Source organism: Ictidomys tridecemlineatus, chromosome 4, assembly GCF_052094955.1.
Source record: "Ictidomys tridecemlineatus isolate mIctTri1 chromosome 4, mIctTri1.hap1, whole genome shotgun sequence".
NCBI lineage: Eukaryota > Metazoa > Chordata > Mammalia > Rodentia > Sciuridae > Ictidomys > Ictidomys tridecemlineatus.
This window is the reverse complement of record NC_135480.1, coordinates 173585903-173611576: the sequence shown is the minus strand read 5'-3', so window position 1 is coordinate 173611576 and position 25674 is coordinate 173585903. Positions and strand designations below refer to the sequence as shown.

The 25674-nt window shown below is 43.6% G+C and overlaps 1 protein-coding gene across 1 annotated transcript; it reads left to right on the top strand.

Annotated features, from left to right (window-relative positions):
• Positions 1-18155: 18155 nt before the first annotated feature.
• Ccl19 (C-C motif chemokine ligand 19) lies at positions 18156-20222 on the top strand. Its single transcript, XM_005326343.5, has 4 exons — positions 18156-18450; positions 19426-19558; positions 19774-19867; positions 19960-20222. The coding sequence occupies exons 1-4, from the start codon at positions 18390-18392 to the stop codon at positions 19978-19980; spliced, it is 309 nt and encodes a 102-aa protein (XP_005326400.1). The 5' UTR covers positions 18156-18389; the 3' UTR covers positions 19981-20222.
• The last annotated feature ends 5452 nt before the right edge of the window (positions 20223-25674 follow it).

Below are 25674 nucleotides of genomic sequence, written 5' to 3'. Positions count from 1 at the left end.
TCCCTGTTCCTGTGTGTTTTCGTCACTACAGGGTGGGGTCATCTACTCTATTCTGTGTTCCCAATCACCCCCAGGTGCCCACACCTCTGGGCAGTTGAAGAGAGGCTGATGGGCCCTGTCTCTGAAGAGTTTCTGCCAATGAATATTCTGCCACTGTTCCTGGAACATATATGCACATGCACATGTACACACACACACACACACACACATACACACATGGCTTTGCAGGTCTCTGGGACTCTGCAGGGATTTCCTTTCCTGAGTCTGTTCAGCACTCTGTTACTCCAGCAGTGACTTCCAGATCTTTTCCCAGATCTACCAAGGACTGCTTCCCCTTTCCTTGGGGCCTACGGAATGAGAACCTCCAAGTACCCAAGAGGTCCTCAAGAGCAACACTGTGGCCTGGGCCCATTGATAACAAAGGCAAATACAAGTTCTACCGAAACCTACCCTATTTATAATTCCAGCCATAGAAGGAACCCCAAGGACGCAAGAGGACTCCTTTCTGCCCTGTTCAGTGAAGTTTCCCCACCCTCTCTGGCCTGTCTCTGTGGAATGGAACTTCCGTGATCTCTTTCTAGGTCTATCTGAGCTCTTTGGCTCCCTCAGCTCTTTCCCAGTTGGGAGAGCCTCCTTCCCTCTGTTTTTCCTCTTCCTCTTTTGGTTAGGACCCAGGATACCAAAGCTCCTTTTAACTTCTTGAAACCAAGGCTGGGCATTTTGGAAGCTCAGGATCAGACTAAATCTGTCAGAGTCTTTAAGAAGACTCCAGCTGGGCCCCCTACCTCTTCGTCCTCAGAGCAGACACCCTCCTATTCCCCACTCATTTCTAGTCAGGGAGAGGAAGGATGGTTGGTTGGGGCCTAGAAATGTAAGAAAGAAAGGGGACAGATCCTGGGGAAAAGACAAGAAAGGCAGGGACCTAAGAAGCTAGGGGTGGCTGCCCAGCCCCCTTTCTTTCCATGGAGCCTGAGTATGCCACAGCATTCGCCATTTACCCCAAAGCCATTACAGTAGCTGTCCTCACTCTTGTTGGGGCTGGAAAAGATGGGGCTCCTCTTTACCCATCCTTGTGTATCAGGTGTGATCTTAGCCTTCAAACTCAGATATGGAAGAAATAATATTGTATTTTTATTTTTATTTTATTTATTTTTATTTTTGTAGTGCTGGGCCTTGCACATGCAAGTCAGGCACTTCTTGACCAACTGAGTTATAATCCCAGCCCTGTATTTTTAAATATTCTTTAAGTGAACTTAATTGCTACTCCAAGCTCTTGCACTGAAGTGCTGGTGAAAAAGAATTTGACATTAGGCACACTTAGGGAATCCCATCTGCAAAAGGCTATAGCAAGTTCATAAAAACACCAAGTTCCAGGGGAGGCCACCCACCGACTTCGCCTCCAGCCCCATCCCATCACTGGACATCAGCAGTGAATGCTCTGACCCCTGTGGTCTCAGCAATTATGTTTCTTCAGCTCTGTGCCAAATTTGAATGTGGAGATTCAGATTTGAGAGCCTCTGGGCTTGAACCCGGCCTGCCCTCCCAACCCTCCAAAGTCTTCTATTCAGAGTCCCATCACTTGCTCTATCACAGCCAGGGACTAGAGCCCAGTGTTTACACAGGCTGGAACCACAAACCAATCCTCTCCCCAGCTGTAAAGAATTCTCTCTCCCTCTCCCCATTCCTTCTAGGGCACAACCTCTTCTTTGGTTTACTTTAGACTTTTACAAAAGGCAGAAGGGCCTTTGACATAGGATGCCTCTATCCTCAGCCCAGCCAAAATCCTCATCTGCTCTGAAGTGAGGGGAAAAACTTAAGCAGAACAAACAAAACCTGATAGTTCACTGAATTATCCCACCTCGATGACCTGTCTGGACTCGTCCTCGAGCCCTGAGTGCAATATGTTATTGATTTCATCAGAGAACAAATTGTCACTCTCCTTGTCTGCCTTCATCTTTGTCCTTTCTCCTTTCTGTAAAACACATAACTCAAAAAAAAATCCTTATGGTTTTAAAAACAAATCAAAAAGTACCAGAATCTTATTCTGAACACCACCACTTCCTACAACTTTTAAGTCTTGAGCTATTCTTCTAGGACTTACTGCCGTTATCAACAAATAACTTTGCTAATACTTTTGGGGAGGTGGGGTGGGGGGTTAGTGGGTATTGAACCCAGGACCTCACACATGAGCACTCTACCACTGAGCTACGTTACCAGACTTTTTAATTTTATTTTGAGACAGAGTCTCAGCATGTTGCTGAAGCTGTCCTAGAACTTGCCATCTTACTGCCTCAGCCTCCCCAGTAGCTGGAATTATAGGTATGTGCTACCATATCTAGTGCTTATCCCTAGTGTGTGTGTGTGTGTGTGTGTGTGTGTGCGCGCGCGCGCGCCAGGGATTGAACTCAGGGGCACTTAACCATGAGCCACATCCCCAGCCCTTTTTATATTTTATTTAGAGATAGGGTTCTTCTAAGTTGCTCAGGGCCTTGCTAAATTTCTGAGGCTGGCTTTGAACTTGCCATCCTCCTGCCTCAGCCTCCTGAGCTGCTTGGATTACAGGAGTGCACCACTGTGCCCAATAATGATCCCTGTTTCTTGATTTATCTGTTTTAAATATTACCACTTGAATTCCTACTGTAAAAAGTGAATATTTGGCTCTTTTACCAACTCTTCTGTCCTGTCACTCCATCCTTTAAATACAACTATCATGATTAGTACATTTAGATCATGATAGTTTACATTATTGTGATTATTGTAAATATTGTTCAGAGTAGTACACTATGCTTACTTCTTTGCCACTCAGCTTTTTTGTTTTTCTTAAATGTTTTAATTGCTCTTCCCTTTTTAAAAATATCTCCCTTGTTGACATTATCAGAGCTTTTCAAATGGTTCATCACACGAAGTGGATTAAAGACCTAATGTTGGGCTGGGGATGTGGTTCAAGCAGTAGTGCGCTTGCCTGTCATGCGCAGGGTGCTGGGTTCGATCCTCAGCACCACATAAAAATAAAATAAAGATGAAGTATCCACCAAAAACTAAAAAATAAATATTAAAAAATTCTCTCTCTCTCTCTCTCTCTCTCTCTCTCTCTCTCTCTCTCTCTCTCAAAAAAAATCTTTTTAAAAAAAATAAAGACCTAATGTTTAAATATGTGTAACAGGACTGGGGATGTATCTCAGTGGTAGAGGTCTTGCTCTACCACAAGGCCCACAGAGTTCAATCTCCAGCACCATAAAAAATAATTAATTTATTAGAATATACGAAATAGAAGAAAATATAGACGAGTGTATTTATAACCTTGAGGCAGAAGAGAACTTCTTAAACAAGACATAAACCAAATTATAGTCACATGTGGTGATGCACCCCTGTAATTCCAATTATTGGGAAGGCTAAGGTAGGAGGATGGCAAGTTGGAAGCTAGCCTCATAAACTTAAGACCCTTTCTCAATTTTAAAAATAACAATAATAACAATAATGAAAAGGGCTGGGGATGTAGCTCAGTGATAAAGCATCCCTGAGTTCAATCCCTAGTACCAAAAAAAAAAAAAAAAATGTTGCAAGGGAAAAAGTCGATACAACTTAATTCAAAGACATTGGGAGTTCAGGGAAAAGATGACAAATTAAATACATGCCTTTATATTTATTTCTTTCTGAGCCCCTACTAAAACTACAACACAGCAAATATTTTTGATGTGTGTTTGTATGTAAAGGCATAAGGACTCGAGTGGAAGGCAACTCTCCAAGAGACTACCGGTTAGACAAGTAAATATTTCAGTAAAGATGGGACAAAGTACAAAACAAAATTATAATTTGAAGGATTTCCAATGTCTTGTTCTTGTATACACTAAAAATATATATTTCACTAGATATTAGTATGACCATGGTGAACAGGAAAACAATGATTTCCACTAGAAATATAAAATGAAAACATCATAAATTATATCCAAAATTTACAAAATCATCATCCCCTACACATGAAAACACTTTGTCAATTCTTTAAGGGCCTCTTTGATTTGAGCTTATAGAAAGGTCTTCACAACGTCAGTCATATAAATCTGAAACCAAATTTCAGGTAAGAAGCCAGGCTTCCTTTTTTCTTTCTTTCTTTCTTTTTAAATTTTGAGACAGGGACTTACGAAATTGCTGAAGGCCTCGCTAAATTGCTGAGGCTGACTCTGAATTTATGGTCCTCCTACCTCAGCCTCCTAAGCTGCTGGGATTATAGGCATGTACCACCATGCCCAGCCTCCATTTTTTTATTTCTTAAAATTTGTTTTAATTAGTTATACATGACAGTAGTTGGTTAATTATAATTATACATAATAGTGGAAATCATTGTTACATATTCATATAAGAACACAACATAATTTGGTCAATTTTATTCTTCAGCATCTCCCCTTTGCCTTCCCTCCTTTCTCCCCCTGGACCCCTTCCTCTACTCTATGAGACTCCCTTCTAGTTTCACAAGATTTCCACCATTATCACCCTCTTTTATATATATATTAGTTGTAAATGGACCTTTACTTTATTTTTATGTGGTGCTGAGACTCAAACCCAGGGCCTCATACATGCTAGGCAAGTGCTCTACCACTGAGCCACAACCCCAGCCCATATCACCCCCTTTCTAAAATCCTTTTTCCTCTCTAACTTGCATATATGAGAGAAAACATATGACCCTTAACTTTTTGAGTTTGGCTTATTTTGCTTAACACAATGCTCTCAAGTTCCATTTTTGTTCTTCTATTTTTATGTTCTCTTTCTCTCTCTCTCTCTCTCTCTCTCTCTCTCTATATATATATATATATATATATATATACACACACACACACACACACACACACACACACACTCACACACAACTCCATTGTGTATACTACCACATTACCTCTATCCATTCATCTGTTGATGGACACCTAGGTAGTTTCCATAGTTTTGCAAGTCAGGTTTCCTAACAACCCCTCTGCCCATGATACCTGGACCACACCTTGACTAGCCACAACTTCATTCTTTGGTCATTAATCCAATCCTTTAGAGGAATACGATCACCAGCAGTTAGGTGTGTGTGGGAGGGGTGTTTTTTCTATAAGTGTGTGTGTGTGTATGTGTGTGTGTGTTACTGGAGATTGAACTCAGAGCCTCATAAATGCCAGCACTCCACTACTAAGATACATTCCCAGTCTGTTTTTTGTTTTTTGGAGTTTTTTTTATTTTATTAACACCTTAAAATTTTTTAATGAGGCAGCATGAGGCTATCAGAACAACACATGTAATATACCTGGAATTTTCCACCTTGCTGTATGGCCTAGTGAATTTCAGAAGGATGGGGCTTGTCACTTGAAAAGCTCAAAATAACTTGAAATTTTTCACAATAAATGAAATCTCCATGAAACTATATATGAAAGCCTAAAATAACTTGTTTCCCAGCTTTAATCATATATCTGGGAACACCTCTCCAGTGTCAGATGGCCTCTTTCTTTCCCACATCCTGTTGTTGTTTCTTCTTGTATTGGGGGATAAAATGATGCTGCTTTATTAAAAAATCATCAACGTTTCTATCGTTTGCCATCAATCTTGACTGATTAATTGCCATTTTTATGAATACTGAACTTGCCAAGTCTTTTTTTTTCTAACAGCAATATTTGCAATAATTCTTTTTTTTTTTTTAGAGAGAGTGAGAGAGGAGAGAGAGAGAGAGAGAGAGAGAATTTTTAATATTTATTTTTTAGTTCTCGGCGGACACAACATCTTTGTTGGTATGTGGTGCTGAGGGGCCGCACGCATGCTAGGCGAGTGCGCTACCGCTTGAGCCACATTCCCCAGCCCCAATTTTGCAATAATTCTAATGGTGTGATGTCTGCTCTACAATTCCCATATTATACAGATTGCTAGCTAAAAACTTTTAGTTGTCTTTAAGATATGTTTCTCATTGGTGGCAAAAAAAAAAACTCTAATGACATGTTGTTGTAGACTTTTGCTTTAGAGCAATGAATTGTGATAACAATGCAGTCCAATCCAGTATTAAGAGAGTAACAGGACACTGCTTTTGAATACCTGAGCGCCTGACACCTGTTTTGTGTTCTCAATACCCGCTGCACCAGATGCATCACCACTGGAAACAAACTGACTTTGCCCCTCGTGGCCACCAGAGGGCAGCAATTGATGCTGCCCCCTGGATTTGCCTTTTCCTTCATCTTCCTGGGACTTTTTCAAAATTTGTGTTTTTTTAATCATTATTTTTGTTTAGCCTCCAATGTGTCTCACGCTAGGCCAGAGCTCTTGTGTTTTTCTTCGTCCATTTATGAGCAAGAAAAAATCCTTTTCTGCTCGTCGGGTTTAAGCCCTTGGCGCGGCACCGAGCGGGCAGTTAAGCGCTCAGTAAATCTCTGGGGAATAAAGAAATCTTTGCTTGGAGTTGAACCGTAATTAACTGCTTCAGGAATCTGCCGGGTGCGGTTTATTTATGCTGCGAAGGAAGTGCCTGAGGTGATGTGAGCTTCCTTCAGCCTTTAAGCCAAACATTAATTATTTCATGTCTTGGACATTTGACTCCTCGGACTCAGGGTAAATTGGGGACATTCGGGTGGCGACGGAGGAGGTGAACGCCTCCTGTTCGCGGACAGACGTGGGGCTTTGCCCGCCCACAGGTCTCGGCCGGTTCCGCAGAGTACCCACCTAGCTCAGGGACCTGAAAGACTGGGGATGTGGCAAAGGGGCGTGTCCTAGACCCTGGTGGCCGCTAGGGAAGGCAGCACAAGGTGGCACGTGTCCCTGGAGGTGCGGAGACCATCTACGGCCCCAGCCCCCCGCTCCACATGCCTGGCACGTGCGCCAGGACCCCGGGGGCGACCCTTCGCCGGAAGGCTAAAGCCGACAGGGCACTGGGAGAGCTAGAGGCTTTTGAGGCTCAGGGGCTTTGGACGCCAAGTTTCCTCCCAGACTAGCTGAGGAATCCGCGGGGTCAGAGCCGCACCCTTGCATCTCTTTGCCAGAGCCGCGCCCCGTTCCAGAGCTCCCTTCCCAAGCTTGGGGCGCCCTCTGCAGGCTGTGAGCAGAGACACATTAGGCATACGGACAAATGTCACACACACACCAGTCGCCCACAATCCCACGGACATAGCTCAGGATGCTCACATTCAATTCATTCAACAAACACTAAGCATCTAGTCTGGGTCCTCTGTCTACAACCATTCACTCCCCTTCACCCCTGCATCCACAGAACTTGATTGACTTCCCAGGCCCTGGGCCCTCTTCCCTACCCCAAAGGCTAAGGCTTTCTCCATTTCTATTCTCTGACCCCTGGGGCAAGGATTTGTTCAGAATAGACTGCAGTTTCCTTTGAGAAGCATGAGACTAGCTAAATTGTGCAGGGATGAGTTCCCCTGAGGAAGGGCAAGACTTTCCCAGGGTTCACACTGAACCAGGGCCCCACAAAGGCAACGGTGGCTGGGGAGAGGGTGAACTTGGTGAAGCTTGTAGGCTCTGTGTAGAAACTGAATCAAACCTACTTTCCTGACCACTTAGCCCTAACCCCAGTGGACAGTCTAAACAGATGGCTGGTATCTTAAATGGAACCTCTTAATGGAGCCTCTCCCTTTTTATAGTAAGTACCTTCAGAACGCCCTGATTGCCCTCTCTTTACCTGATTTCTCTTTACCTCCCTGATATGTAAATGTTGGGCAGGGCTTGGAACTTGGAACTTGAGCCTTTTCTATCTACACTCATTCTCTTGGAGACCTCATTGTCTTGCAGCTTTAAATACCATTCATATGCTCCCAAATTTGTATCTTCTGCCAGAAACCCGGAACTCCTGACACAAGCTGTCCAATATACAGCTACAACTTAACAAGTCAAAACCAGGCTCCTGATCTCTCCACAAACCCATTCCTCCACAATCATCCACATTGGTAATTATAATTCCATCTATTGAGTTGTTCAAGCCAAAAACCTTACAATATTCTTGCCTCTTCTTTCTCTTATACACCTATGCAAAACTCCATTCCCCTCAGCAAAGTCCATTTACCTTGTTTCCAGAACCAAACACCTCTCAGTAACTCCAAGCACCATCCATCATCTGCCCCTTGGATTATTGCAATAACGTCCAGCCCCACCTCCCTGTTTCCATTTGTGTACCACTTTGGTCTATCCTACACTCAACAGCTAGAGGGAGCCTTTTAAAACATAAATCAGAGCATGTCACATCTCTATTCAAACTCTCCAGTGGCTCCCATCTCTGTAAAATATAAACCCTACAAAGGCTGACAAAGCCCTGAACTGTGTGGCCCTGTTATTATCTGTTTGTCTTACCATTCTCCCCTTTTGGCCTCCTGGCTATTCCTCAAACACACTCTTGCCTCAAGACCTTTGTACCTGTGGCTTTCTCTACATCTTCCCCAGGTCTCTGTATGGCTTTCTGCCCGCCTTTTCCAGATGGGCTTTCTGCTCACATGTTATCAGTCAAGGCTTCCCTGATTGCCTTATTTCAGATAACACCCTCCCCTTACTCCCTACCCTTCTTGCCTTCATCATTTTGCTCCACAGTACTTATTACAATCTGACATACCGTGGAGTTTTATTGTTTGCTTATTAATTGTCTGTCTCCATTATAATAAAAATCCTGCAAGAGCAGATATGTGTATCTGGTTTTTTGACTGCTATATCCCACTGTCTGACCCTCAATGCATATTTTTGGGGGGAATGTGATTCAAATGTGTTATTTATTATTATTTCATTATTTCACCCTTTTCTGCTGATTATCAGAATCTTTCTCAACAAGCACTCCAAATAGATGGTGTTGCAATTGAATTGAAACTTCTCTGCCAGATTTACATGATACCACTGTGCCATTTAGGGACTTGATAGGAAACATGCATACTCAAAAAGATTTATTGTAAAAGAATTTAGTGAAGGAATCATTTGCAGAGGGAAAGGCAGGGTAGTTGTTATAGACAAATACCACAAATGAGTTAGTATAGCTCCAGACCTCAAGCCATCTCTTCTTCTAGACAAAGTGTACACTAAATATACTGCCTGAAATTCTGCCCACTGAGAGAACTTTGCTTATTCACCCTGGATAGAGCTGTAAGCAGCTGCCTGTTTATCATGATGCCAGCATACCTTGACCCATCTGGAAATCAAGACCATGAATTTTTCTCTCTGTTAACTGTAGAGAAATCTCCATGAAACGGTAAGTGTGATCAGAGGAAGAGGCAGAAAATAACATGTGTAGGCGTCAGCACCATCTTCCTATGCTTTTATCATGTCTTCTGAAACTTCCAAGGTCTGGTTTCTTATATAAAATGTCCATTTAATAGTGAATACTACTGTGCACATTGATAGAGGACAGATAGATCAAGTAGTGGGAACACAGATTAAGGGAATAATTCTTTAAAATGGGCCCACTGTGCTGACTCCCCACATTCTTTCTTTTCCAACAAGAAATTCACCTGCAGCTCTGCTTCACTGAAGTGGCCAGGACATGTCACATGTCTCAGCAAACTACCATTATCTGCTGGAGACATGCAGGTCCAAAATCATTGATAAGAGAGGAACACAAGTTACCCTGAAAGATTTGGTGACACTTTTCACAGACCAGATCCTAGAACTCAGGGAGATAAGGCTAATTGCTCCTAATCATAAAATCTATAAGAATTTTATAGAACCGGTCATCATAGATCAAAATAATCTAAAAAGATCATGGCAGCCCTGATGGGGAGAATCACAGTCTTTGGGACAAGAGTCCCCTGTGTCCCCTTTGCTAGCAAAGCAATAATACTTTTTTCTTTCCTTTTTTCAAAAGAAAGAAAGAAAGAGGAAGGTCATGGCAGTGGTGACCTGAAAGTCTGATGTAATCTTGATGTCAGTTAAAAATCAAAATGTGGTGTGGGGCTGGGATTGTGGCTCAGCGGTAGAGCGCTCCCCTAGCACTGGCGGGACCTGGGTTCGATCCTCAGCACCACATAAAAATAAAAGGCATTGTGTTGTGTCCATCTACACCTAAAAAATAAATAAATATTTTTTAAAAAATCAAAAGGTGGACTTGGATGGAACTCTCTGGACACTTCTCTGAGATTCCCAATAAAACTGAAATGCAAGAGAGGCACTGCACGGCAGTCCTCTCCTCTCTGAGAAGACCCATTTTCTCCCTTGAAAATGTCCCCTTTTCCCCTTTTCCATCTCTTCTAGTAAACACTTGCAATTTGCAGGAATCAGGGTTTGAAGGTGGAAAGGTCTTCACACTGCCTCAATTTCCCAGAAGATCCCAACATTGTAACAATTGGTGGCACTGATCATCAACCATAGGTCTGAGGTTCAGAGTGAAGATCAGAGTTACAGGGGGCCTAAGTTTATCCCCAGTCCTCACTGGTGCCTCTCTTTTCTGGTGAGGCCAGTGGTGGAAGCTCCTTGGTGCCCTCAGAACAACAGTGAGAGCCTGGGATGGCTCAGTGCCGGTTTAGCCACCATCTGGGAACCAGTCCCTCCCTTGAGACAAGAGGCGTTGAAAGGGACATTTCCTTAGGAGGAGGCCCAGGAACCCCATCCCACATCTCAGGCCTCTGGGATTCCACCTTCTGGCCCCATAAGCACTGCCCCTTCCTCTTTTCACCATTTCCCTATATCTAACACCTAGGTCAAAAGAACCGCTAGAGGGAGCCTGGCTTGGAACAGCCCCTTCATTTTCCCCTCTCTCAATCCTGGGAACCAAGAGGGGATTTCTAAGGAGAGGGACTGGCCAGCTCATTATCAGACAAATCCCCAAATTTCAAGGAATCAACGAGGGGAGAGAATAAGATTTCTCATCCTTATGAGAAAGACCAAAAGAAAAGACTTCGAAAGAGGAATTAATATATGAGATACTTGCTAAACCATCCCCACTCAAGCTCTAGACTCTTGTATGAAGAGAGAGGAATGTTTCCTTCACAAGTTATTGACATATCTTACTTTTCATCCATTATTATCATTAGTAGTAGTAGTAGCAGCAGCAGCAGCAGCAGCAGTAGTATATTGCAGCACATGGGATTGAACCCAGGGCCTCATGCATGCTCTACACTGATCTGCATCCTCAACTCTCCATCCATTAATTATAATAACAGTATTTCTGATCACTTACTATGTGCTAGGCTCTGTATCAAGCAAGTATTTTACCACTATTTACTTAACTTTCCCCAAAACACTATGAATTAGTATTTATTATCTTTATATTATTGTTCCTGTTTTACATATAAGGCTCACACAACTAGTAAGTGGTGGAGCTGAAACAGATTGAATTTGGGGTCTCCCTCTGAAATTAACAACCACTGCCTCATGGTGAGAATAGAAGCTGAAGGTCTGTCTCCCCAACACTCCCTTGGTCTAACATCAAGAAAACTGAGACTGGAAATTGCCCCTTCCCCAGGCCTGTCTAGTTTGAGGCAGGATAGATTAGCAACCCTTGCCCCAGGCCCCTCCCATATATCCCATGACAGAGCACTGGCTAATTAAATCTGCATATGTCTGTTTCCTGCCTTTTGCTTCTTCTCCTTTAAAGTTCTGCTAATTTTCAGGAATTTCAGAAATGGAAAATTGAAACAATAAGTTTTTTTCCATCTTCCTTCAAAGCTGGCTTTGAATAAAGCCTATTTTCCTCTAATTTGAGTCTGAATATTTCTGGAGTAGTGAGTGATGGAGTCTAGCCTCTTCCTCCCTGAGTGGGATCCTGTGCTGCCCAGTAACATAAGCACTCACTAAATATTAACCACTGTGAGAAACATGCTCACCTGCCCAAATCCAAAGATTATACTGAAAGGAAAAAAAAAAGTATAGAGAAAGCAAGGTTTTTAATGACACTCTTTCAAGATCAGGTGTCTGGGTGAGCAGGTACACCTAGAGAAGTTACAGTCCTCATTTTATTCCTTAGTGTACAAAGGTCTCTCAGCCAGTTTCTCATTGGCTGAATACTATGGGGTGTACAGTCTTCCCCAACATCGTGTAAGTTTTCCTGTCCCCTATTGAGTTATTTAAAGACATGTACCTTAAATTTCCCCCACCTCCCTTTGCTCTCTTGTGGCAGGAAGGCCTCTTGAGGGGGAATGAGTGCCTCTTGGTGGCTACACAGCTTATCTGGGTTAGACAGGCTGAGGCAAGGGGCTTCCTTCTCTTACCTCCTGTTTGTCAAGTGGCTGTGCACTCTTGTGTTAACTGCTTGTAACTTTTCATTCTGTTCTCTCCTCCTGTGTTTTTCTTATATCCTATTTTATATTTAAGGCTAAATACTGTATTCTGGAAATGGACCACTGGACTTCTTTTACCTTTTTTTTTTTTTTGTACTGGGTGTTGAACTCAGGGGCACTTAACCACTGAGCCACATCCCCATCCCTATTTTGGATTTTATTTAGAGACAGGGTCTCACTGAGTTGCTTAGCACTTCACCATTGCTGAAGCTGGCTTTGAACTTGCAATCCTCCGGTCTCAGTCTTTCGAGCCACTGGGATTACAGGCATGCGCCACCACACCCAGCTGGACCACCAGACTTTCTATTCTTACAACCATAATTATTATTTCATCCTTTCACCCAGATATCTGTCCATTAACTCATCTATCCATTCATCTTTCCATTGATATATCCATTCTTCTGCCTACAATGTTTCTGTTTATTCTGGTTACTCCAACCCTAATCATTCTCTATTTTTCTCTGACCTGCTGTGTTCCCTAGAAGGCTGACCTTGACAGATTGCATTATCCAGGATCCCCCACCCTCTGGTTTCTGTTTGGGTTTGGCCAATGGGAAGGAGTAGCAGATCAGTGGATGGAAGGAGAAAGAACTTGGGATATTAATTCCCCACATCCTTCATCTTGTATGTGTCTTGGCAGTGAATAATTTCGTTCATGGCAATTGTTCTCAAAGAAACATTGGGTCCTTGTTCCCCAGTGTTGAAGATCAAACACCCAAGAAAAGCCGAGGCAAGAAAACAAGTTTTATTCAAGGGGTAGAACACACAGAGAGAAATAGAGATATAGAGACAGACAGACAGACAGACTCCTCCGGAGAGAAGGGGGTCTAGAGCCAGCCTGGGGAGGCTGGGGGTGTCTTATAGATTTCAGGTTTCCTTTTTCTTATGTCTACGAGACCAAAGGACAAGAAAAGAGCCTTCCAGGGGATGATTGCTTGTGTTGGAAAGTGCCGTTAGCACTTCCCCTCTCCCTGAGGCTGTTAGCAACACATTCCTGAGAAGTGCTATCTGTCCATTTCCTTTTCTTTGGTAATCAACTACCTGTCCTTTGTCCTGATCTCAGTAGTTTTAAGACAGCAGCATCAATATCAATAGAATCTTGTTTGAAATGGAAACTCTCAGATCCTACCGAGAGACTTAACTAAATCAGAGACTCCAGAGGAGGGTCCAACAAACTATGATGGACACAGACACACCTTCCAGGTGACTTTAATGCATGCTAAAGTTTGAGACTTACTGATCTAGAGTTACAGATCCTTTCATACCGCCTCCCATTCATGGATCTAGCTCAAACAAAAACTTTTGGAATAGTATTCCTTCCCTTTGCCCCTTTAGGTTTTGATATGGTAATGACTTCCTGCCATTGCTAGACCACAGTTCCTCGCCATCCCACAATGTTTCCTTAATCATGACCTTGCTTCTTAAACTGCCATTTTTTTTTTCAAAATCCCCAATTTGATTCAGATGCTTTTTTTAAAAAAAAAAAAAAAATATATATATATATATATATATATATATATATATATATATATATATATAGTTTTTGGCGGACACAACATCTTTGTTTGTATGTGGTGCTGAGGATCGAACCCGGGGCGCACACATGCCAGGTGATCGAGCTACCGCTTGAGCCACATCCCCAGCCCTCAGATGCTTTTTTTAATTTATTTTTTTAATTGTTGTTGGACACAATACTTTGTTTTATTTATTTATTTTTATGTGGTGCTGAGGATGGAACCCAGGGCCTCGCCCGTGTGAGGCAAGCACTCTACCGCTGAGCCACAACCTCAGCCCTATTAAACTGCCCTTTTATAAAATCTTTCTGGTTAAAACTTTTTTGAAAATGTGTGATATTGTGCAGTATATATTTGATCTTCCTGCTCCTTTCCGGTCAAATAACTTCTAAAATTCTTGAAATTCCCAGAGTGATAAGAGTGTCTTTTGTATACTAATGAGATGACTGATGACAAGAGTATCTTAGGTAGGCTAATGAGATGTCTGGTTGTCTACTAGCATACCTAGATAGCCTTAGGATGGATTTGGTTACCTGGGTGTTGGTTAATCTTGTGGTAAAAAGATTGGAACTTTCAGCCCTACCCCCCATACTGCCTGGGAGGGGTGGGAGGCCCCCCTCCAAGGTTGAATTAATAAATCAATAGCTAATGATGAAACCAATTATGCTTATATACTAAAGTTTTCATAAAACCCCAGAGAGGATTGAGTTCTGGAGTCTTCTGAAAAGCTGAACAAGTGAACATTCCTGAGGGGGCCAAAAAAGGAGTGGAAGCTAATTTCCTTCTCCCGTATCTGATGCTATGCTTCTCTTTCATCTACCTGTTCATCAGTATCCCTTATAATATCTTTTATAACAAACCGTAAATGTGTCAGGCACAGTGACACGCGCCTGTAATCCCAGCTACTCAGAGATAGAGGCAGGAGGATTATGAATTCAAAGCCAGCCTCAGCAAAAATGAGGCACTAAGCAACTCAGTGAGACCCTGTCTCTAAATAAAATACAAAAAGAGCTGGGGGTGTGGATCAGTGGTTGAGTGCCCCTGAGTTCTATCCCTGATACCCTCCTCCTGTCCCCGCAAAAAAATTAAAAAAAAAAAAATAAAGTGTGTTTCCCTGAGTTCTGTGAGCTACTTTAGCACATTAAACCCAAAGAGGGAGTCCTGGGAACCCGTATACATAACTGGTTGGTCAGAAGCACAAGCTGCAACCTGCTCTTGTGACTGGCAACTGAAGTAGGTGCCAGTCTTGTGGGACTGAACCCTCAACCTCTGAGATCTGATGCAGTCTCCAGATAGATAGTGTCAGAACTGAATTGAGTTAGAGGACACCCAGCTGATGTCTGCTGGAGAGTCATCTGCCAAAGATTTGCTGGGTAGGGGAGAATCCCAAGTATTGAGTAATCAGTAGGACAAGTGTTTGATTTTTCCCATACCCTTACATATGCCATTTATTTCCTGCCAGGATCCTGACTGATAGAGAAAATGGTTGCAGAAGTGATCCCAGGAAACATTGCCAAAATGGAATCCTAGAATTGAGTTGCTCAAGTATTTGATGAGTACAAGGATAATCTCCTTGCATGGGAAAAGAGGACAAAGCAATCTGGGCAATGCAGAAGCCTCAAAATCACTTAGAATATCACCAGTGAGACATAGGATGGAATACTAAAAGAGTTAGAAGTATCTGAGTCATTTAATTGCTATGGCCACAAATGATGACTGCAAATGGTGATTACATATATTTTGGAGGGTTTGCTGTTTCTAATTGTGCTAGCAAAATTACATTAAAAAAAAAAAAGATAAGTTCAAGATCATGAACTTCTAACTCAAGGCAGGAATAAAGATCCAGATAACTTCTATAAAAGTCTATTAAAGTCTTAAGAAATTTATTTTATAAAATAAATTTATGATTTTATTTTAAGCCAGGGTGGTGGCACAAGCCTGTGATATCAAGTAGAAGGATCAGCCTCAGCAATTGAGGTGCTAAGCAACTCAGTGAGACCTTGTCACTAAATAAAATACAAAATAGGGCTGGGGATGTGGCTCAGTGATTGAGTGCCCCTGAGTTCAATCCCTGGTACTCAAAAAAATAAGAAGAAGAAGAAGAAAAATAAATATTTATTTTATGTGGTCATGTGGCAGACATGACTGAAAATCAAATCCAAGATTCAATTGTATGAATTGTAGAGTTGCAACATCAGACAAACATACAAGCCTACCACATCCCTTATGCTGAAATAGAGGCACTGTGGTGAAGGAAAAGGACTCTGAGACTTAGGATTGGAGATATAAGGGCAGAGATGAACGAAGCTCTTGTACTTGGAGCACATCTATAGTACCATTAGGATCAAACCTTCATATGGGCCTGGAAACTATGAGGGGTGGTCTGGTGGGTCCTGAAGAAAAAAGGCACACCCACTTCCAAGGAGTTTTCAAAACATTTTCTAGTAGGGAATACTGGATTCTTCATAGTTTTCAGAGGAAGTGGGAATGATATTCTGCCATCAAGGAAGTTTTAGAGATGGGGAGGTTGGAGGTCCAAAATTCTCAGCTTCGTTCATATACTTTGGATAATAATGTCCATCACATTCCACCATCATTTCTAACCCCATACCCCCTCCCTTCCCCTCCCACCCTTCTGCCCTATCTAGAGTTCGTCTATTCCTCCCATGTTCCCCCTCCCTACCCCACTATGAATCAGCCTCCTTATTTTTTTTTTTTTGAGAGAGAGAGAGAGAGAGAGAGAGAATTTTTTTAATATTTATTTTTTAGTTTTTGGTGGACACAACATCTTTATTTTATTTTTATGTGGTGCTGAGGATCAAACCCAGCGCCCAGCACATGCCAGACGAGCGTGCTACCGCTTGAGCCTCATCCCCAGCCTAAATCAGCCTCCTTATATCAGAGAAAACATTCAGCCTTTGGTTTTGGGGGATTGACTAACTTCACTTATAATTTATCTGTTCCACAAAGTAAGTCAGCTCCCCAGACCTGAACCCCCTTGATTGTGTGGAAGGTGGAAGGTCCTGGATCTCTCTCACAGGTGAATTGTATTCTATTCTTCCTCCTAGTCAGTGTTTCTCAAAGTGTGGTGAAATTTCTAAGCTTCTAGGGATAGAGGTAAGCTGAAAAATAGTGACCTGGAACATTTTTACACATGAAGAAAGAGGCACAATGTTAAAAGGCAGTTTGGATTTTAGAAGCAACATATACCCTAATTAGAAGTATTACTTCAAAATATTTACTTGATATTTTGCATAAATCCAAGAGTTCTGAATGAAGTTCAGAGCAAGAAAGGCCTCTACAGGCTCCAGGGAAAGTTGCTTTGCTGCTTGGGCCTAACAACACGTAAGTCCAATGAACTTTAAGTTGTTTGTGGCAAAGAAAGATCCTGTAGGAACCCTAAATAGGAGAATTATAGCAAAAACATAGACAGTGGAAGTTAAGGCCAAAGTTCTCCTGCTAACAATTGTTTTCTTTTTGAAAAGCAATTCCTGATTTGCCACTGGGTCCTGGTTTAAAACTCAGACTATAGTTCACCCAGTGACAATACCACCTAAGTGGGCCTTCTGGGAAACTGAGGCAGCATGAAAATCCCTCTCCTTCAAACTCCAATTCTTGCAAGTCAGAAAGATTTCAGACATGCCGCTCAGAGTGACAGGGATAGGAAAGAGGAAAGGAGACACTCTCAAGAGAGAGAGTAGGACCTTTCAGAGAAGAGAGGGACTGCTTGCCTCTCCTGCACTCCAGTTTTTATTGGAGGTCCCAGAGAAGTGTCCAGAGAATCCCACCCAAATCCACCTCTTGACTTTCGACTGACAGCAGGATGACATCAGATTTTGAAGTCGCCCCTGCGATAACTCTACATCACTTTGGCCCACACTGATTGGTTCTGATTGGATTCCTAATCATAAGTTCTTACAGATTTTATGATTAGAAGCAATTATCCTTATCTCCCTGAGTTCTGGGATCTGATCTGTGAAAAGGGCCACAAAAATCTCCACTTTCAGGGTAAATTGTGTTGTTCTTATCAACATGATTTTGGACTTGCATGTCTCCTGCAGATAACAGGTAGTTTGCCAAGACATGTAACATATCCTGGCCACTTCGGTGAGGCAGAGCTGCAGGTGAATTGCTTGTTGAAAAAGAAAGAATGTGGGGAGTCAGCACAGTGGGCCCATTTTATAGAATAATCCCCTTAATCTTGATCTGTCTGCCCCTACAACAAGGAGATCAGAATGCAAACACTGTCCCTGGAGCTGATAATAAATAGCTCCCCCTTTTCTTGGCCAGACTGTAGACTGCTTAGGTTCTCAGAGCTGAAGCCAAACTAAGCAGAAGAGAGGGGAAGCCACTAAGGGGGAAGGAGGGAGGGCAGGACCCTGTTTTGCCAGAAAGAGGGGGGTAAAGGAGAATCCCCGGAACGGGACATAGAGGGGAATTTTGGACAGAGAAAGTGAAAGCTCTAGGCCATAAATAAGAAGCAGCCACAGCCTCACACAGGCTCTCACACACACACTTCTAGATCCCCTCACACCCCAAGGACGCCTGTGCACTGCCACCACTCTCCTGCAAGCCTACCGGAGCCTCAGCTTCACAGACGCATACACACACCCAGAGACTCACTCAGACTTCCACAGTCGCTGCTGCCTGACTCAGTTCACTCTCCATGGCACCCCGTGTGGCCCCACTACTGGCTCTCAGTCTACTAGTTCTCTGGAACTCCCCAGGTAAGGCTGAGGGGATGACTAGGGTGGTGGTGGCAGTGAGTTGGGGGTCAAAATCTGGGTCTCAAATTGCTTGTTGATGGTCATGAGGGATACTCCAAATTCAGGGGAATTCTTGGGTCTGCATGTTTCAATGAACCTAGGGGTTCCCTGTGCCCTGTGTGTATGCCTGTGAGTGTGGGCACCTCCGTACCCTTAAATTCCAATATGGATCAGCTTTTGGCATATTCTGGGGCCTATGGCTTCCTTCCTTTGCAGTGTCTATTTCTGTGCCTCTGTTTCCCAGGTAGAAAAAAGGAACATATATATTTGTTAAAGGTAGGGAGAAATGGAGACACTGAGGCAAGGCTTACAGTCAAAATATTCAGTGATACATTCTCTTTTTCTCCTCCTCCTCCTTCTCTTCTTCCTCCTCCTTCTTCTTTTTTATTGTTTTTCTTTTTGCTTTTGTTTTGTTTTGTTCTGAGACAGGATCTCACTATGTTGCACAGGCTGGCCTAAAAATGTGGGACAATAGGTCTGTGTCAACATAGCTTAACTATTTACCAATTCATAAGCCTTAACACCAGCTTCTCTGCCCCAGTACTGTGACTAGCATTAATGTTTTGTTTTTTTTTTTTTTTTCCAGAAACACAGACAAGGGTTTACTTAGGAAAATAGAGACATGTTCAAGGGGGAGTATGGGCCATCTCCAGTCAAAGAGACAGCTAGCATTAATTTTTTATTTGTGGAACATGGAGAAGTTGAGAAGACCTGAGAGAAAGAGAGATTATGGTGATCAGAGTAGCAGGAAGGCATCTGTGGGGCTCAGGGTAGTCGTTCTTTACCAAACAGTTCAGAAGTATTACAATAGAGTTTGCAACCATATTGGTGCACACTGGCTGAATGTCAGCACACAGCTGACCTTAATCCCACTTCAGACTGTGGCCTCCTTTCCTCACCATCCCTATATCCTGACACCTTCTTCCCCTATCCCAGCCCCAGCTCTGGGTGGTGCCAATGATGCAGAAGACTGCTGCCTGTCTGTGACCCAGCGCCCCATCCCTAGGAACATCGTGAAAGCCTTTCGCTACCTCCTCCTCACGGATGGCTGCAGGGTGCCTGCTGTTGTGTAAGTTGCTGGGAAGGTGTCTAGTCCTATACTCCCATTGGCTTCTAGTGATACCCCTACCTTTCTATCCCTCTTTTTCTGATCAAACTTAACTCCTTCAAGGTAGCCCTTGAAAGTTTCCCAGACATGGTCCCCAGCCTCTGCCCCTCACACTACAGCCTTCCAGGAATCTGGGTTCCAGGGATCCCCCCTTTCTCTCTGACCTCTGACTCCAGGTTCACCACACTGAGAGGCCACGAGCTCTGTGCACCCCCAGACCAGCCCTGGGTAGACCGTATCATCCGCAGATTGAATAAGTCCTCTGCCAAGGCAAGTCTGTCCTCCCAGCCCTACCTCCAACCTCCAAACCCCTGTTCAAGATTCTGTCCATCCCATGACTCTGCCTATCCTTCTTCCCACAGAGCAAGCGCCACAGCAATTAGACCATAACAGTACCAGAGGGAGCCCTGTGTCTGACTGAAGGGATAGGACTCTCCCTGGCCTGGGGAACCAAAGACCAGAAGGGAAGACCAGGCTTCCAGCTGCTCTGCACCCCACCTGTCCCAACCAAGGCAGGGCCTTCAGTGTCTTTGTGTGAGTGTGTGAGTGAAAGGGTGAATGTAGCAAGATCACAGCCTCTTCATGCCCAGACTGCAATGCTTTCAATAAAGCCACTTAGCACCCATTGATCTGTTTGTTTGCTTTCTGTTTGCTCTTCATCTAAAAGGACAGGAATAAGAAAGGAAGAGATGAAATGTCAGGATCTATTTTCCACCTTAAGTTCTGAGCAATCTCTTCATAAACCTTTACCTAACACCCTGATGATCTCAGGATCAGCCCCCACAATTAGGGCCCCATCTCATGTCTCCTGTCTATCACACTCATGTTTAGCCACTCTCAACTTGTGCCAGTCCCTGGACAAGCCAAGTGTCTTGGGCCTGCCCATGTTTTCTCTCCAAGGTAGGTGTCCAAGCCTCCAGGTGTCTCAGGGATCAGGTATCAGTGAAGGAAAGGAGTAGGGCAGAGGGCTTAGCTCTAATGCCTGAGGAAGTGTCTGTCTGCCCATACCATTCCCTCTTGCACATTCTTCTCTCTTCTCTGTCCTCCAGCTTCCCATCTGGATCCATATGTTTCTTTCTCCAAGAAGCCTTTCCTGTCCCCAAGCAGGGTTTTATAACTTCACTCCCTCACAACCTCTCTCCCATAGCATTCATCACACTGACCAATATTTGCTATATTTGTCCATCTTCCTGGGCAAGGATCAAGTCTAGTTTGGTTTCCAAAGTGCCACCTGGCACAAGGTAGTTACTCAATAAATATTTGTTTAGAGAATAATAAATACATGATGAAAGACTCAGAAGCTGTGTGTGAAGGCTCCATCTGTACATACAGAATCTGACCTCTAGACCAGCCCTCCTCTCTAACTCAGTCAGTCTAACAAGTTCCTGTCCATTCTGAGCAATCTGGGGGGCCATACCTCTCAGGGGCACTGACAAACAGATCTGGGAGCTATAGGTCAGAGATGGGAGAAAAACCCTCATGATAAAAGAAGCAGCAGCCAAAGAGGCTCAGGATAACCAGCAGGCAGCTTCACCCTTACCCTGTAGTGCACATGGGTTCTAGGGTTCAGAGGCAACACTGAGACCAGGGGAGTCTCAGGGAAAGAGTCTCAGGTCTGAAGAACAAAAGCCCTGAGGCTCTTAGAGCATCCCATAGGGATGTCTGTGAGGAGTAAACTCCCTGTGCTTCCCTAGTCCCTCAGAGAAGCTTGTTGATTTCCAGAGTATAGCCTTTAAAGGCCTGTAACAGTCAAGAATGACAAGTCTGCCTGGCATGGGTGGTGCACTATAATCCCAGTGACTCAGGAGGCTGAGGCAGGCAAACCGCAAGTTCAAAGCCAGCCTCAGCAAAAGTGAGGTGCTAAGCAATTCAGCGAGATCTTGTCTCTACATAAAATACAAAATAGGGCTGGGGATGTGGCTCAGTGGTGGAGTTCAATCCCCAGACCAAAAAAAAAAAAAAGAATGACAAGTCGGTATGCTAGGTTCCAATGGCAGCTAGGAGGCCAAATTGAATACTCTTACTTGGAAAGACAAGTCATCATTATACAAGATTCAACTCAGCCAGAAACAAAGCCAGGTCTAGGCAGGCTTTGGAAGGAGAACAAAGGGATTGTGCCAGCCCCTATTCACTGGGATGAAAGTATGACAGCATCTTCATCTTCTCTGCTCCCATGGCAGGTGTTAAAAACTTCAGGTACCGAAATCTCAGAGTCACAAGGGGTGGGAGGGATGGGAATAGCTTTCAAAAATAGTTGTTATGACTGGAAAGTTTGGCTCTGATGCCGAGGAAAAATTATTCATCCATTCATGCATCCATGCATCCAGCTGTCTCTGCGTCCATTAGATCTCCATCTACACACCTACCCAACTATCCTCTTCCATCAAGCCAGCCAGCCATGGAGCACCCTGCATCCCACAGGCAGAGAATAAACACATATATAAGGGGGGCACATTGCCTCAAATCCTTCTCAGGTACCACTGAAACAAAGAGGAAGTCAGCCTACCTCGAAAGCAGATGCAGACCCTCCTTCTGGATGCTCACATGAAAACAGAGAGGGAAGATAAGGTAGGAGTTCTGAGGAAGTTGCTACCAGTACCAAGTCCCTAGACACTACCTCCATGGCACTGCTACTAGGAGGTTCAATGTCTAGGCCCATGTCTCAAATCTCTGCCCCTGTCACTATGTGACACTAGGCAAGTTTCTTCAACCCTCCATGGGCTTCAGTTCTCCCATCTGTCAGATGACAAAGAGGAGGTTGATTTTTCTTTTCTTTTTTTTTTTCCAGTACTGGGAATTGAACTGAGTTATATTCTACTATTCTACCACTGAGTTATATTCTACCCTTTTTTAGTTTATTTTGAGACAGGGTCTCACTAAGTTGCTGAGGGTCTCACTAAGTTGCCCAGGCCGACCCCAAACTTGTAAACCTCCTCTCTTGGGCTCCCAAGTCACTAGGATTATAGGCATGTACCAGCATGGCCAGGAAGGAGCTTGATTTTTGAAAGTTGTTCCAAACAAACACTTGTCTCCTGAATCTTTGGATCTCATACTAAGCCCTGAGCATATAATTAGTCTCCCACAAAGTCAGGCATATCCAGAAACTTCCCCACTTCTTGGGTTACCAGGGGCCACCTTCTGGGAACAAAAGGGAAGCTGAGTGTGCTATCAGGTTTTCATTGGTGTGAACAAAATACCTGACAAGAACAACTTAGAGGAGCAAAAGTTTATTTTGGGCTCATGGTTTCAGAGATCTCAGTCCATTGCTCTGGGCCTAAGATGAGGCAGAACATCGTGGCAGAAGGATGTGATGGAGTAAAGCTGTTGGGAAACAGAGAGAGCAACGGAGGACTCAGGGACTAGATATAGTCCAAGGGCACACCCCCAGTGACCTGCTTACTCCAATCATGCCCCACTTACCTACAGTTACTACCCAGTGGTCCATTCAAATTATTATTTCATCAAATAGATTAATTCTCTGATGATGTTACAGACTCCATGACCTAATCATTGCCTAAAAGTCTCCTCTGGACTTGCTATGTTAAGGATCATGCTTTCAAAACATGAGCTTTTCAGAGAACATTAAAGGTCCAAACCATAACCCTGAGGCTCAGGAATAGAGAAAATAATCTAAAGCCAGTGAAATGCCTTAAATTGAACAGTCTCTGCTTGATCCTGGAACCTGTGAAAATAAGGAATTTGGAGGAAATCTGGGAGGGTGGGCACCTCACAATGAGCAGGCACATAACTTTCCCCACCCCTTCTCCAATCATTACAGTCCATCCTAGCCTTCTCCCCGGCTCTATTTCCGACCTTCCAAACATACCAACCCCTCTTGGGTCTTATCTACTTTTCTCCCTGTCAGGTGCCTAAATCCAGCAATCTTGACCCATCCTCCTTAAACACTCTCAGGACTGTGATGCCATCTAATCATCATCTGCTTCCTGTTTCACTACCATTTGCTGATAAAAGTTACATCTTCATTATCACAAGTTTTACATGCTTACCTCTGACAGTGATTAGGATGCTAGCTCTCTGGCAGGCAATGTGGACTCCTAGCTCTCCAAGCAGAATTTAGAGGCTTTGTTGCCTGCCTCTAAATAGATCCCTTCCACTCTAGGGCACATGGCACTCACTATAGTTCAAGGCTTGTAGCTGAATGATATCTCCTACCCCAAAGGCTTGTGGTCCCTGCAGCTAATATCTCCCTAAGAGTACCTGACATCCCTACTTGGGGAGCTTCCTTTTGGACAAAAACCCACTGTCCTAAATGTTGAGATAGCTACCAGAGAAGAGATTGAATCTTGTTCATCTTCAGTGCTAATATTACTCTGTACAGTGGTTGTCACAAAATAAGCCCCAATACACATTTGATTAGTAAGAAAAAGAATTGAACATGGCCCCTTCATACTATGCCCACACAGGCCTGGAGCACATCCAGTTCTCAAGACTCTTGGGGCTGTCTGTTGCATGGCTGAGTATTTGGTCAGAGCCAGCTCCATACGGTTTTGATCATGTTTTTGATCATTTCATGTTCAACTTCTCGGCAAGCTCCCACCCTGCGTCATCCGCTTCTTCTAGCCTCCGGGAAATTCAGGAACAGCCAGAAAATCTTGGAAATAACAGTCTCAGAAAGGACCAGATCTTCAAAGTGGGGAGTTTCCTCCAAGAGCCCCTCCAAAGGAATAAGCAGGCATCTCTCTGGTCAGAGAACTTCCTAGATGGCCCCTGAGACTTTGTCCACATGGAAGGACATATCTCTGTAGTACTAGCCAATTCAATAGCACTTCCTAAGTTCTGGGCACTGCTGTAAGTACTACTGCCATTCTTATGTTGCAGATGAGAAAATGGAAATGGGCTAGGAAAATGTCAGAACTGAGGTTCTTTCAGAATACTATTCTTTCAGAATACTATTACTACTCAGGCCACCCCTCTGGGCTGACCCATCTCCTAAATAAAAATGGAGACAGTACAGCACAGCCAGGTCTGAAAAAGAACCTTGGGGAATAGAGAAAACCACTACTTTGGGTTAACTATGTGCCAGTCTCTGAGCTGAGTTCTTCATTTGCACTGTATCATTTCATTCTCAAATGACCTTATGAGTTGGGGATCATTAGTATCATTTTATGTACAAAGAAATTAAAGCACAGAGGTAGAATGAGCTCCAGATTCACACAACTAGTAAGTGGCAAAGCTGGAGTTGCAGCCTAAGCCTACCTGACTAGTAGTAGTACCTAAAGTGAGAACTGGGGGGATGGAGTGACTAGCTGTTTTGCTAGGAAGACTTGGCTTGCTAGAAAGGGCTGGAGAAATTAAAAAAAAAAAAAAAAAACAAGAGGGGGAAGCTGGTAGCCCCAAATGGGACTACAGCACTTGAACTGAGACACAGAGATGTCTCCTGGAGGGCATCTAGCCTTCTGGCCCTCTCCAGTAGAAGGCAAGTGAACTTCTTCAGAGCCTCAAAGAGGAAGTCTGGGGGTTGGCGCTGTGGCTCAGCAGTAGAGCGCTTGCCTAGCATGTGCTCGGCCCTGGGTTTGATCCTCAGCACCACATAAAAATAGATAGATAAAATAAAGATATTGTATCCATTTACAACTAAGAAAAAAATATTTAAAATAAAAATATTTAGATGAGGGGCTGGGGGTGTAGCTCAGTGGTAGAGTGTGTGCTTAGTTTGCACCAAAGAAGCACTAAATAAATAAATAAATAATATTTAGATGGCAGGCCTCCATTTGTACTGTTGCTCCAAGCTCCACAAATGTTAGGTGGTAAGCCTGGCAGATGCCACCTCTGGAATCACAGCTGTAACTGCCCTTGTAAAATGGACATCATTTCTGCCACTATTCTACTACCACCAAAATGGGTCCTCTGACATCCCAGCCCCTTTACATCACTGCTAGCTTCTGATTCACAGCTTTTGAAAGGAACTTATGATTAGCAAAGCCTAGGTCATGTGTCTGAGTCCTAGCTGCAAAGAGGGCTAGGGAGACTAGTATGTGACCTTTGGGGATTCTATGATGCAAACAAGCTCAAACAGTAATCAGGACTAATATAACAGGAAATTTCTCAAACACAGA

What these genes read in the sequence shown, in the direction of transcription:
- Ccl19 (XM_005326343.5), top strand. Translation starts at nt 18,390, where the DNA reads ATGGCACCCCGTGTGGCCCCACTACTGGCTCTCAGTCTACTAGTTCTC. An exon ending in AGTTCTCTGGAACTCCCCAG is followed by an intron (nt 18,451 to 19,425) that starts GTAAGGCTGAGG and finishes CCCCTATCCCAG; the next exon opens with CCCCAGCTCTGGGTGGTGCC. An exon ending in TGAATAAGTCCTCTGCCAAG is followed by an intron (nt 19,868 to 19,959) that starts GCAAGTCTGTCC and finishes TTCTTCCCACAG; the next exon opens with AGCAAGCGCCACAGCAATTA.